The 15,000-nt window shown below is 38.7% G+C and overlaps 1 protein-coding gene across 3 annotated transcripts in view; it reads right to left on the bottom strand.

The window, feature by feature from the left end:
• Positions 1 to 15,000, bottom strand: part of tenm2b (teneurin transmembrane protein 2b) — a 308,065-nt gene that overhangs the window by 96,431 nt on the left and 196,634 nt on the right. For all 3 annotated transcript variants that reach the window (XM_060890770.1, XM_060890768.1, XM_060890769.1), the window contains one exon: positions 13,985 to 14,218. In XM_060890770.1, the coding sequence (XP_060746753.1) occupies positions 13,985 to 14,218 (234 nt within the window). The remainder of the gene's footprint in view (positions 1 to 13,984; positions 14,219 to 15,000) is intronic.

Here is a 15,000-nt window from a genome sequence, read left to right as displayed (position 1 = left end):
TAATAATACAAATACAAAACCCTTCAGCATTCTTTTTTAAGTGTAAATTAGTCCCAGTCCTGTGAAATTTCTCAAATGCTTTCTCTCTAATATAAATGTTATAAATTTGTTAAAATTATAGATTTTTTTTCTCTTGATTATATGTTAATTATTAGTAGCAGTAAAAATAAATGAGTAAATAAATAAATATTAAGAATAATCAGAAAAACTATCTCTCTGTGTGTGTGTGTGTGTGTGTGTGTGTGTGTGTTTTATAATAAAATATATTATTCAAACATTGACACCAGTTCAGTTTCTGTATTTTTTTTTTTCTTCGTTGTTTTTTTTTTCTTGATTTTTATTTATTTTTTTATTTATTTAATCAGACCGTATTCATGCATGGTAGAAATCTGACTGAACAAAATCCTGTTCTGTACATTCACAATCAGTTCTATTGAAAAGAAAATATTTGCTTCTCAACAAAACCTATAGGACTTTCAGATTTAATAATGCTTAGAGGTTGGAGCGAAGCCTCTATAATCCATACGGTTTACTATTTAAACTCTGTTCTCCACAGTGACTGCAACAAAGGATGAAATGAATTCCTGTATTCTTTACATTTGTTCCAGCTGTCTTCATGTTGCATCTATAAGACATCAGGCTTCTCAAAGAAAACATAATAGATGTATTAACGCTGTTTGTGTTCGCTTACACACACACCGACACACACACAAACACACACACACACACACACAAAAAGATCGCTCAATACATAAACCGTCTCCTTGAGCGTTCGCAAAAAAAAAATTAAAATTCATCCGAGGCCATTTCCCGAGCATGCAGTGCTCGGCTCTGTGAAAAAGGCAAAAAAAAGAAAAGAGTCAGCAACAGAATGCTTCGTACTTGTGAAAAGAAAGTGGTGGAGACATGAAAGAAAGGACTGAGAGAAGCTCGGCTACGCTCGGAGGGTCCGGGCTGTGTAATGTGGCTGTGTGCAGCGTGCTAGAGGAGGCCAAAAATCAGCCCTCAACAAACGCAGCGCAGCACAAAGCTGCTCCGATGAGAGAGGAACTCTTGGAAGAACTCGGTTCTGCTAACAATAGCACCAGAAACAATGGATTACAGCCTGGTGACATGTCCATCAAAGCTGACCCTGGGCTGCTCACGACACCCTGCCTGCCTGTACAAAAGCATCGCAGGACTTGCGCTTCTATCTCGCTCTGTTATCCTTGGCCAATCCTGAATCCAAAGCGTCCTCCTTTGTTTTTTCCACTCGGAGCCCAAAAATCGAAGCGACAGCTGCTAAAGAGAGTCGGCTTTGTGGCGGTGACCATCAATGAAAACGCTTGGGAACATAAAGAGAGCGCCGAGCTGGTGGTGTCGGGGTTATTTTTTTCTTTCCACCCAGGAGAAGAACACGCCAGGGACCTCAGCATGAAGCTGAGAGAACAATAAGGCCACTCTTATGCTTTTACATCGCATGCCACTGGGCTCACAGAGGTCAGGACAGTAATGCGGATATTATACTACAAGGTGGTGCAGTTACTGTTATTATCGCGTAGCTCCATGTGGAGCTCTGACACAATGTAACGTACACTTCCTGCTGGGTGACACACCAGTGGACGGATGAAGGCCAGACCTGGCACAGGGTTCAGCTCCTTCATGCAGAGGAAACAGAGGCACAAAAGACAAGCAGAAAGCTAGCTGGAGCGGAGCGACCTTAAGAGACGAGCGAACGTGTCACGCGTACGCCCAAGAAGCAAGAAAACTGAAAAGAAACGAAGCTTTTTAAAGGAAAGATAAAGAGGCTTTTCATCGTCTTAACTCAATAAACGTCAACACAACTGTCCAAGGAATTATCTACTGAATAACTGACTTTTTAAACAAAAATATGTAATATTTTCAGGAATCTTCTTTTTTATTTAATTGAGAGCTACCAAGGTTCATTCATTCATTCATTTATTTTCTACCACTTATCCCAACTACCTTGAGTCACGGGGAGCCTGTGCCTCAGATCTCAGGCGTCATCGGGCATCAAGGCAGGATACACCCTGGACGGAGTGCCAACCCATTGCAGGGCACACACACACACTACGGACAATTTTTCCAGAGATGCCAATCAACCTACCATGCATGTCTTTGGACCGGGGGAGGAAACCGGAGTATCCGGAGGAAACCCCCGAGGCACGGGGAGAACATACAAACTCCACACACACAAGGCGGAGGCGGGAATCGAACCCCCAACCCTGGAGGTGTGAGGCGAACGTGCTAACCACTAAGCCACCGTGCCCCCCGCTACCAAGGTTAAGTTTCCATTAACTAACATTAATAAACAGCGACATTATTAACCGACCAGAGTTAAATTTGTCACATCACCTTTAATTTATGTCACATCACCTTTAATTAAAGCACAGTAACATCTTCCAGAAACACAGATTCACGTTCCTCGTCCTTTCCCGTTCGGTGAATTGACTTTTCGGGGCTATTTAACACGACTGTATGCTTTAGCGTCTCCGCTCCTGGACCCTGTATTCCAAACCTCACTAAGTCGTTTAATGCTAACACACGTCACGCTCACGTTGGCTGTTGTGGAATTCATTCTACTTGTCAGTGTTAATGATTTATTTGTTAAGACTTTGGATCTGTGATGATGTTGACTCCTTGCTGTTCTTACTTGATAACGATACGGTGTTCATCTTACTTTGTTCGTGTTTGTTACTTTGCTAACGCTACTTTATAAGTATGATGCTTTGTAACTGATATTTTTTTATAACCGTATTACTTTGTGGATGTTAACGGCTCACGTTACTGTGATACTGGAAATGACAAACTCTTCTACAGAACTGATAATAGAACGTCGAGGTTATACGGCAGGATAAAGTCCGAGCCGTGCTTTTGGTTATCTGACTGATGCTTATCATGCTAGCAAAGTCTGACTTCTCGTTCATTTTCAGACCATGAGTAAAGATGTATAAAAAACTATATGTTTTATAGAGATATAACTGAATAATTTACAACATTTGGGAGATACTGTTATCCAGAGCGACTAATGTTTTATCTCATATACTTTTTTTACATTATTTAGCAGACGCCCTTATCCGGAGCAGCTTACATTTTATATACAACTGAGTATATAACTGTAATTGTATAATTGTATATAACTGAGCCTTGAGGGTTAAGGGCCTTGCTCAGGGGCCCAGCAGTGGCAGCTTGGTGGACATAGGAATCAAACTCATAACCTTCCGATTTGTAGCCCAACACCTTAAACACTAGGCTACCACATCCCGCATCATATACATATACAATTAAGGGTGAAGGGCCTTGCTCAAGGGCCCAGGACTTGAACACCTTAACCACTAAACTACCACATCCTCAAAATATAATGTGGTTATAATAATAAAACAGAAGCATATATTTTGTCACATAGACATTACAGCACAGTGAAATTGCTTTCTTCACATATCCCACCTTTAGAAGTTGGGGTCAAAGCTCAGGGCCAGACATGACACAGTGCCCCTAGGGCAGAGAGGGTTAAGGGCCTTTCTCAAGGGCCCAACAGTGGCAGCTTGGCCATGCTGAGGCTTGAATCCTGATCCTCTGATGAACAAACCAGAGCCATAACCACTTGAGCCAACACCGCCCAGGGAATAAATAAAGCTTATCTTGAGCGTGTTACAGACTGACGTAACATTTCTAACAAATTCTGACCTTCTATTTAGTCACATATCAACCTAAAACCTACACAGATTCACAAAATCAGCAGAAATCAAGGCCACTTTGAAATACCATTTGTTTTGTCTTGTTTTTTTTTTTTTAATCCTCTACAAGGACACTTAAGGTGTTAAAAGAACTGACTGTTGTACAGAATGCTGATGTGTGCTTTTAGCCCTGGCCTCTGTGTGCAACAATAATGATAACTGACATGTTAGGAGAATTCAGCAAACTCTACAAGAACATCAATCTTACACAAGAAAAAAAAAAGAACTAGAGGAAACAATAATAAAAGCACAGCCAAAATTACAACCTAAAAAAAAACTGGAAACTTCTATTCTAAATTTTATTAAAGACTTTCGATTGGAAGAAATCTGAGGACAATCTGACGCTGAATGGAAAACAGGTGCTGAGTAATTATTCCCAGTCAAAAGCTGGAAGACAATAAGGAGCGGTTAGAAAGGTGCCGGTTTCTCCGACGCTCGCTCTTTCACGGTGAATTCAATGCGATGCGCCGTACACAAGCGAGCTTCTCCCCGGGAACTTTAGGAGGAAAGTTTTCAGTTCGTTCCTCGTACATAACGCCGTCAATCTGCATCCTGTTCTGCTCTTTCAAAACACCGAGCGCAAATAAGACTGTATAGCAGTCAAAGCCTGCTGCCTTCCTCACATTTCCGTTCGCATCACAGGCTTTATGATATCCGTTTTACCGGAACATGAAACAGCTGTGCAGCCATTCCGTCTCCTGCCACCAACCTTCATTCATCTCCACCACCAGCCTCCTCTCGCTCTGTCTTTTTTTTTTTTTTTTTCTCCCTCTCCCAAGCCTGCGTTTCTTTCTCCCCGAGCTTTTCCGTTCCCCACCATTTAACAGTGTTTATGAATAATTGAGTTTTGATTCAGTGAGCAAACGGCAGGAGCTGACAAAATACTCCGCGAGTCACATGAAGAGAGAGAGAGAGAGAGGGAAAGATTGAGAGAGATTGAGAGAGAGAGAGAGAGAGAGAGCGGCGACACGACGTGACGCGAGGCCCATTTCACCCCGAACTGTCACTTCCGACTCTGAAAGCCACTTTTCATCATGGTGATAACAAAGAGACACGTTTACATTTAAGGAGAATCAATAGAAAATGGCAGAAATGTGAAGGAAATGCAAAGAAGGAGAAAAAAAAAAAAAGGAAACTTGCTACAACAGCGTGAGGCAATAACTGAAAAGCGGGGTTATTGTGAACGCCTTGTAATGAAAAAAAATCTAGAAATATACAGCTTGCCGGATTCTCTGAGAATAAGGACACGGAAACGGATAGCGTTGTCGGTAATAATCTTGGAAACTGGTGTTTGCCTTTCTTCTCAACTGTCAAAGAAAGGAAACAAGAAAGCAATATGAGAGAAAGAGAGAGAGAGAGAGAGATGAGGTGAGATGAGATGAGATGAGAGAGCCTAAGAGGGAAAGAAAATGTTAAAAGTAATTAGCACGGGTGAAGCTCAGGCAGGTCGGAGGAGGTCTTGGAGGGGTGCCTCGCTGCCGCGCGGCCACGCTGAAATTACCGTCGCTAGGCTAAGCTCCGCTAGGCTAGAGGGCCTCGCCGTGACAGGGATTAAAATAAATTGCTCGACAAGAGCGGTGGGAACCTTGGAAAAACAATACGAGTAAAAGCATAAATGTCAATTTGGAATGATAAAAGACACAATCTAAATGTGGCAGCAGGAGCCTGGAGACAGCTGAGGTAATGGAGCTAGCTGCTCCGCTCCTGACTCATACTGTTTACTGTGTAGATGTGTGTGTTTATGTGGCCGCGTATGTGTTTGTGTGTGTGTGTGTGTGTGTGTGTGTGTGTGTGTGTGTGTGTGAGTTAGAATGTTTTTAACAGAGCTGCTTTCTGTCTTACTTTCATCTGTCTAATTCACTACTAAAGTGACCAAGCAAATATTTAACAATTACTAAAAAAAAAAAAAAAAAGACATCAAAACCCAACCACCAAATTCCACTTGTGCCCTTTCAGTATTATTATTATTATTATTATTATTATTATTATTATTATTATTATTATTATTATTATTTTAGCTTGAGAGACTGTGTGCTCCATTTCTTTACTACTGAGCACTCCTCCATCACAGTTCTCCCTCCATCTTTTTTAGCAGACGTTCTGGATGTCACGGGACGACACGTCTCAGTCTCGCCTCGACTCGGGCCGAGGACGTGGAAGGACAGAGAAGAGCTTGTGGTTAGCACTGATCTTTCCTTTATAAATCAGCAAATAAATAAACAAATAAACAAATAAATCGAGACGAGAATTTTTGAACAAGGACGCAAATTACTGAAAGTGAGAAACTCGGAAAAAAGGATGAGAAGGACAGAGTGAGGCTTTACATATTCTGCTCACATCGTTGTCTGATCATGGCCTCGGCTACTCATCTGCAGTAATTAGAGCGTAATAATGGTCCTCTTATGCAACCCTGAGACCAGACTGCAAATGTGTCCTAAATGCAGCCACCAAACGTGCTAAAAAAGCGCTCGTTACCACCAGAATCGTTATTTCCGTCTGGAATTCCGTCTAGCCGACGTCGTCTGAGGTATTTATTTATGTCACCAAGTAAAAAAAAAGAAAAGCAACAATAAAAGGAATAATCAAATGTTTACGATCTCACGTGATTTCCTTGTTTTTTTTTATAGATATATAGAGACACCAGAAATAGCTAGGAGAAACAGGAACGACGTATGAATAAAACATTAGCAGAACCCAAACGCTAAGAGACGAGAAATAAAACACGGCAGAGAGGAGAGAGGCGCTGGCGAAGGGCACGACTCGCTGTGAGAGAAAGGAGCTGCCTGAAACACCGTGAGCAGGAGCCATCGTCTGCTCGCAGTGATCAAGACGTGCAGCACAACATCAACATCAGCGCATACTAATTACACGTCCTGCTGGGAGCCTGGCCACTAAACAGATCAGGTCACGCTCACGGCTTTGAGCTCGAGGCGCCGTAAACGTAGGAGCGCTGCAGCAGGGCTTTAAGTGCAGGGCTATGAAAAGGGAAAAGAAAAAAACAAAAAAAAAAACGGTTTGAACCGAAGTCTCGATTCTGGTTGGTGGGTTTATATCGGTGCGCAGTTCTCACTGTCATGCTGTCGTTTCTATAGTAACGGCCGATTCACGGCGAGCTTTTCTATTTGGTAAACAATATGGCAGCCTGTGTTTCACCAAGGTGTTTCTATTATACAGGATACGCAGAAAGTTGTGTGTACAATCAGGTTTGTTAAAGCAGTACTGCAGAAGTGCATAAAAAAATAACAATAATAATAAAAAATAAAAAAAAATATGGTAACGATGGTGTACGTGATGTCTAGGAATGTATTTGTTTTTTTTTACATAAAAAAAACATTTATTTAAATATTTAAATAAATTTCTATAAATAAAGCTCTTTTGCTATAGACAAATTACATCAATTTGTAATTAAATTTTAATTACAAATAATTAAATTAAGCTGCTTTCTGTCAGGTTGTGATTAAAACTTAAATAAATAATAAATAAACACATTATCCACAATGTCTTATATGGTGTTTGTTTCTCTAAATGTTTGATATCGGCGTCTCTAATCTCAGTAAGATTTCCCTCCACAGGAAAGACTTCCATAATTGTTCATTCTAAATAAAAGAATTTATTTTTATATAAATAGAAATAATTCTATACAAAACTTTTAGAAACCCTAAAGCGGTTCTTTATATCGAAATGTTTTGAAGATCTCACTGAAAAAAGCCGTGTTTTTGTGGAAAGGCTCTATGTACACAGCACCAGGGTTCTATTCTGAACCTTAATGGAACCTATTTATAACCTGTTTATAACTGCTGTAGTGTAAGTGATAAGTAGCTAGAACTAAATAACTAGTTCTTGCTGTATAGGGTTAAAAAAGTACCCGTCATTTTATTAATAAATAAAATAAATGCATAAACATTGGCATAATAACAACAGTTAGTCTCGATTCATTGTAATAAATCTACTTTGTGCTAGTAACGTTACTGTAATTTAATTTAATTTAAAATTTTTCCCTTACTACATTTATAATAAATAATGAATTTATTTTTTTTACATAAATTTTACAAATTTAAAAGTTTTTTTTTGCAACTACAATCAATCAAAAATAAATAAATAAATAAAAAATACAAGCTAAATAAATTCTAAATATAAACGAATTATGAAATGGATATTAATCTAAAAGGATTCATGAATATAATGATTATGGTGAAAACTCATGTCATCATTCGAAACAAAAACAAACAAACAAAACAAAACAAAAAAGTAAAATCTGCATAAATTCCCCTAATTCTACAGATTAGAGTTAGACGAGTAGTAAAGATCCAGTACTCGGTTCACGCTGCTGAAATAATGTGCAGTATCTGATTTGAGAAGATTATAGCTAAGTCAGGAGTAATCCTTTACATAAGCAAGAATCTATTCCTCATCCCTGACATATGCTTCGCATGCTCTTAGGCTCGGCTCTACTGCAACGAGATCTCATCTATAACCGGCAGAAACGCTTCGGTCCTGATGCTCCGTCTGCCAAGCGATTAGTCAGAACATCCCACACGGCCGTAATGCAAAGCTTTCCTCCTGATTTTAAAAAGCACACGAAGGTGACGAGAGCAGCTGCCGAGTCTGGGAGCCGAAGCAGCTTTAAAATGGTGGAAAGGTTCAGTCTGTCGAACAGAACGGCTCGCGTTCGCTGAGCACAGAGCAGGCCGGGATTCTCCAAGGTGTTTGTGTTATACGTCAGGTTTGCTAAAGCAGTACAGCAGAAGTGCATAAAAAAAAATAACAATAATAATAATAATAATAATAATAATAATAATAATAATAATAATAATAATAAAAAAATTAATTAAAAAAATGATGGTGTATGTGACCATGTCTTTTTTACATGAAAAAATTTTTATTGATAGATAGCTAAAAAAATTATTATAATAATAATTCATTAATTATAAAAAGAAATAAAATCTATAAATAAAAATATGTTTTTCCATATAATATGTATATTTTTACTTTATATTTTTTAGGATGTTTTTAATGACAAACAAATTAATCTGCTTTTAGTCAGGTTGTAATAATTCTTTTTTTTTTTCTTTCTTTTCTTTCTTTCTAAACAAAAATCACGTTGTCTGCGGAAAATAATACTGTAATGTCATTTATCATGCCTTTTTTTTTTTTTTTAATATATTCTATCATCACACCTCCCGAAAATCCACAGGAAACTTCTAACGTCTTTTATAAAACGCACCAAATACCAGAAGAACTAAATCGCTAACTGAAATAAATAAACAAACAGGAACGAATGAGCAAGAATGAAAAACAGCAAAACATGAGAAGGAGGGCTGCTGAAAAAAGTGTAAACACGTCAAAGTTACGTGAAGATTGATACGTGACCTGTAACCTAACGACAATACAGACAACTGTGTGCTTTTCATATTTAAAAAAGCAAAATAGTAATAATAAAGAAGAAGAAAATGATGAACACGCCTCAGGGTTCATCGAATGGTGTCGTGAGATGCTTTAGTGCAGTAGCTAAGAACCAGTCGAAGTCACTGGGATCACTGGGATCACCGGATTGTTTCCCAGTCTGACGTTTCCCCGTTTCCCAACATGATTTTATGCACCCAGTTGCTGCCGCCTCGTGATTGGCTGACTGACTAATCGCATGAGCGAGAAGGCGAACATCTGCGACTGGATTATATTTTTTATGTTTTTAAGTGGTTTCATAAATGAAACTTTGTTTTACTATTCATAAGGGGAAAAAAAGCAAGAGAGTAAGGATTCAAGATAAAGAGGGAAAGAAAGAGGGAAAGGGAAGAAGGATATGAGTCAGGAAAGGAAGGAAAGAAAAGGAAGAAGGAAGGGAGAAAGAAAAGAATAGGAAGGAGGAAGGGTGTAAGGACGTAAAGAAAAGAAAGAAGAATGGGTGTAAGAAAGGAAGGGAGGAAAGAATGGTAAAAAAAAAGAAAAGAAAGGGGGTAAAAAAGGGAAGAAAAAAAAGAAGGAATGGAGGAAGGAAAGAATGGGAAGGAAAATGAGAATATAACCTTTTAACTATGACACATGATTAAATATTTAAGAGTACAAGCATGATGATGTTGATGGCCTCTGAGTATACAAACACACACACACACATCACAGACACACACACATATCACAGACGCACACACACTCTAACACCCTCTATCTCTCTCTCTCTCTAACACACACACCACACACACACACACACACACACACACACTAACACCATCTATCTCTCTCTCTAACACACACACATACACACAGACACACACTCTTACACACACACACACACACACACTCTTACACACACACATCAAAGACACACACACACATCACAGACACACGTATCACAGACATACACACACTCTAACACCCTCTATCTCTCTCTCTAAGACACACACATACACACACTCTTACAGACACACACAGACACACACACTCTCACAGACACACACACACTCTTACAGACACACACAGACACACACACACAACACACACACACATTCTCTCACAGACACACACACACAGTGTTGTTGCAGTCTGTGAGCCCCACGGTTAGTGAAACTGGTCTGTTCCTTGCACGCTCAGTTTGCTGTTGTATGATTGATGCTGCTGCACTTTACTGTAGAAGCAATCAGCCTGAATGCAGTGCCACAGGAGAGCGAACACCACTGATAGGGTAAAAACTGCAACTTCTAAAGCCATTGCAGTAAAACGCTGCTCGACTGCAGACGCTTGAAGTAGATGATCTTGTTAACTGCTGGCAGGGCAAGCAAAAACAAACAAACAAACAAACAAACAAACAAAAATGACTTATAATTAAAACGAGATTAATCTACAACATGTATATGTCACTTAAAGAGAAAATAGATGTTGACTCTGAAAGCCATGAGCTGCAGAAGACTGTACAGATACTAAGAGATTATATATATTATATATACAGAGCGTCATACAGACTTGTCATAGGAAGATGAAGCAGGAGGAAGGCTTTTGTTCAAAGGCTCTTTCAAAGGCTCTTTACATTTAAACACACACACACACACACACACACACACACACACACACACACAGCTTTCATATCTTCATATGAATTCATAATAAATAAATAAATAAACAAACAAACAAATAAATACATAAATTCATAAATAAATATATAAAAAAACATTTTCACATAAATTTTACAAATTGACATTTTTTTTAGCAGCTACAATCAATCAAAACAAAAACTACATGCTAAATAAATTCTAAATGTAAACAAATTATGAATGGATATTAATCTCAAAGGATTCATGAATAAAAAAACAAATACATAAACAAATAAGTGAACAAACAAACAAATAAATAAAAGATTAATTTAATAATATTGTACTATATTCGCAAGTTTGCTAAGGATAGAAATCATGCAAAATCTAAACGCTGTAGTTTAATACGACGGAAATAAATTCAAATTTTCTCCATTTTACATTTTTAAAGGTCGAATGTTCATCGTGTTTTGTAATGGTTATTCGAAAAAAATTAAATGGTAGAAGATATTAGAAATATAAAACTGTGTAAAATAAAATGAAATAAAATCTTATCTAGCTGTAATTAGCCCTGTTTAGTTCTGCTGTGGGAAATAAAAGCCAATGTCGATTTACATTAAACACTTCAAGTAGAACAAATAATCCAACAATCTAAACCGAGTCGTTTTTTTTGTTTGTGTTAGCAGTTTATTAACTCGCACGTTCTGCCTCACTGACCGAGATCGCCTCTTTATACTCGGGTTTCATTCCCGCGGTTTATACAAATCACACAGAGAGACTTTCGAGAGCTTCGCTTACTGATAGGATCGAATTTAAAAATGGTGTAAATGTGGTGACGGTGACTTTGACCCACAGGGTGAATATTTCAGACACGGCTGATTTCTCCGGGGAATTTCACACACTATTTTAAAAAAATCGAAAGTTTATAAAGAAGGTTATAGGAAACGTATATTTCTAAATCCGTTCAGCTGGGATTCAACAGGATTTTCGAAGAAGTCTAGGATAAATAAACACTCTTGTCAACCGCGGTGAGAAGAAAAGCATGTCACAATGGGACAGGGGTAACTCCAGAGACAGACTCGGACAGATCAGGTTCGGACGTCAGATTTTTAAGCATCTCTGAAGCAGTCGGTCAGTTGATTCTCATCAACATAGCAGACGTGAAATTACAGATGACGATAAAACTCGCAGATGATCGCGAAACAAAGCCTGAGAATGGAGCGGGTGATAAATAAAGGTTTAAGAAGTGTACATAAACCTTCACAGACAATCTGTGAGAAAACAACCAGCAGCTGTAGATGAGATGACATGATAAGAGTGACATCACAGGCCAGCAGATGACAGAGAAGGAATATTAAACATTAACTCTGAAAAAAAATAAATAAATAAAAAAAACAGACAATCGAGGTCATGTGGCATGATACAACAACAGGGATTTTTTTTTTTGGCTATCCAAAAATTATATAAATTGTCTTTGTACTCCAAATGATTTTGAATGATTGCTAAACATTATTAAATAATAATAATTAAAAAAAAATCTTTACGTTTATTAAAGAAATGAAATCAGACGCTTTCTCATGGTGAAACGTCACGCGGGGGACTGACGGACTGACGGAGTGATCGAAGGTACGACAGATTTTGTATCCTGTTGTATCGTAAATATCAAATCTATCACTTTGGAATGAAGTGAATATAATTTAGGGAAAAGATTAAAGACAAAAGAAAGGATGAGGCTGGAAAGTTTAAAGAAAGAGACACCTTAAAAGGATTTATCTGTACATGAGTACAGAGGTGGAGTGAACGTACGGAGAACAAAGAGAAACGGTTCAAACTGCAGCGTGCAAAAGGATTTACGGTACAGAGCGAGTGGAACAGCGTGACGTCTCGGTGTAACAGAGCTGCCGTCGTCTCAGATCCCGTCCACTTCCTCACCTGCTTCCCTCAGGGCCCGAGTCAGCACTCGCACCTCTCTCACACACGCCAGCTATTTCTACAACTTGTCCACGACACGTCTTTGTCTTTTCCGTCCTCATAAACGCTCCAGTACATCAGCAGCGTTTCTCGGAGATGCCGAGTACGAGCTCGACTCGGGTTACAATAAGACGAGCAGCATTACGGGAGAGTCACGTGACCTGGGAATAATACTGGGATCGTGTTTCCTCCAGTCTCACACGTGAAAGAAATGCAGTGTTCATTCTGTCTTCATCTTGGCTCCAGTGGAGGATAAATGAACGAAGGAAAAAAAAAAAGGCTTTTCTGACGGATGGTTTGTGCGATCGATTGTTTTTTTCATCGTTATATAATGTTTTAAAAAAAATAAAAATAAAAAAAAATTTAATAAAATAAACAAACAAACAAATAAATAATTAGTTATATAAATAAATAGTTATATAAATATATTAACACTAAACATTTTATAATGGTAAAAAAAAAACAACAACATTGAAAAGAGTTTTTAAACTGTGAAATAAAATCTTTCTTCTTTCTTTTCTTTGGTTTTCTATTTGCCATTTAATTAAAATGATTTCCTCTGTTTCAGTATAATTTAATTATTACATTTTTAATTAGCAAAACAATATTAATAAAATGAAAAAGAAATTATAATAAAGCCGGATATATTAATTTGAACTTATCTAAATAACTAAATATCCAAATAACTTCATTTTAATTTATGCTTGTCCGTGTTATTACATTCATTCTGACTATTTAATAATAATAATAATAATAATAATAATAGAAAATCTTTCCTTTATATAATTCATTTTGCTCAACAAACTGTTTATTTCTCTTTATTATGAAGCCTAAAGCATTAAAGTGATTAATAGCTTTGCATCATGAATCATAACATTCAGAAGAAGAGACAATATTTGATTATTTGAATATAAGTAACAATACAAAAAAGCAAAGGATAAATAAAGAAAAAAGAATAGAATTTCTTCAGCTCTAAAATGAATCAACACTTCAGTATAAAAATCAGGGCAAGCTGCTGAACACAGCAGTAGGAACGTCTAATGTTAATAATATCTGAAGCTGTATCCAATCCACAACCTTCATAATAAATGCTGGATCTGTTGCCAGAGATTTCAGAGTATGAGACATGTGGAGTGAAAGGTGGAGAGACACGAAGACAGAGAAGCAGGTGAAGGAGGTAATGTGTCATGTGACGGAGGCAGGATGGGATGGAGGGAGGACTGCGGGTGGGACTGAAACGCTAACGCGGCTTCTTACCTGCGGCGGCGGCGGCGGCGGCGATGTTAGAAGCCTGAGCTCGGAGCAGGTAGGAGTTGGGGGAGAATTCGTCCTCGACGGGCGGCTCCAGCATGGCGTGAGGAGAGCCGCTGTCCAGCAGGGGCATCTGACACTCCCGGAAAGAGGGAGCGCTGGAGGGATGAGGGCCTGACGGAGGAGGAGGAGGGGCAGGAGGGAGCAGGCTGGAGGATGGCGTGGGAGGGAGGGGACGACCTGAGGAGCAAACAGACGCAGGAACGTTAGAGATGACGATGATCACAAGAGCGTTCCTTTGTCGCAGATTTAACCCCAACATTCACACACACACGCTCACACTCTCACACACACACCTGAACAGTCGTCTTATAAAACATACACACACACGCACACACATTTCTAAACAGCCATTTAAAAATAAAGTAGACACACACACTCACACACACTCACATTCCTGAACAGGCATTTAAAAATAGTATACAGTACACACAAACACAAACACACTTTCTTTCTCTTTCACACACACACTCACACATTCCTGAACAGTTATTTTAAAAAAGGTGCACACATGCAAACACACACACACACAGACACATGCACAAATACACATATACACACACACACACACACATTATAATCCTGTCTAACCATCACAGCTAAAAATGTCCACCTTTATCGTTAGCGGTTATTCTTTAGCTGTTAAACTCCACGCTTTGCTTCTCTTCACCACCAACGAAAAGGCATCGGTGGAAAACGAGACCCTGGAGCAAGAGAAAGAGGCCCAGCTTTGGAACAGTTAGGAGCTTAACGTCAGAACAGCTTATTGAAGACGGAGAAAAGAAGCGTTTTTACTGGAGCAGATAACCTTGGGCTTTGATGCCACTGGACTGAAAGGAGGTCAGCAGTTTGACATGCGATGTTACCTTTTTTCTCTTTTACATTAATCACCTGGATTCATTAGTGCATGAAAGAGAGAGAGAGAGAGAGAGAGAGAGAGAGAGAGAGATTCTTTGCGAGTC

Source organism: Tachysurus vachellii, chromosome 17 (genome assembly GCF_030014155.1).
Source record: "Tachysurus vachellii isolate PV-2020 chromosome 17, HZAU_Pvac_v1, whole genome shotgun sequence".
Taxonomy (NCBI): Eukaryota; Metazoa; Chordata; class Actinopteri; order Siluriformes; family Bagridae; genus Tachysurus; species Tachysurus vachellii.
This window is presented reverse-complemented; position numbering and strand designations above follow the sequence as displayed.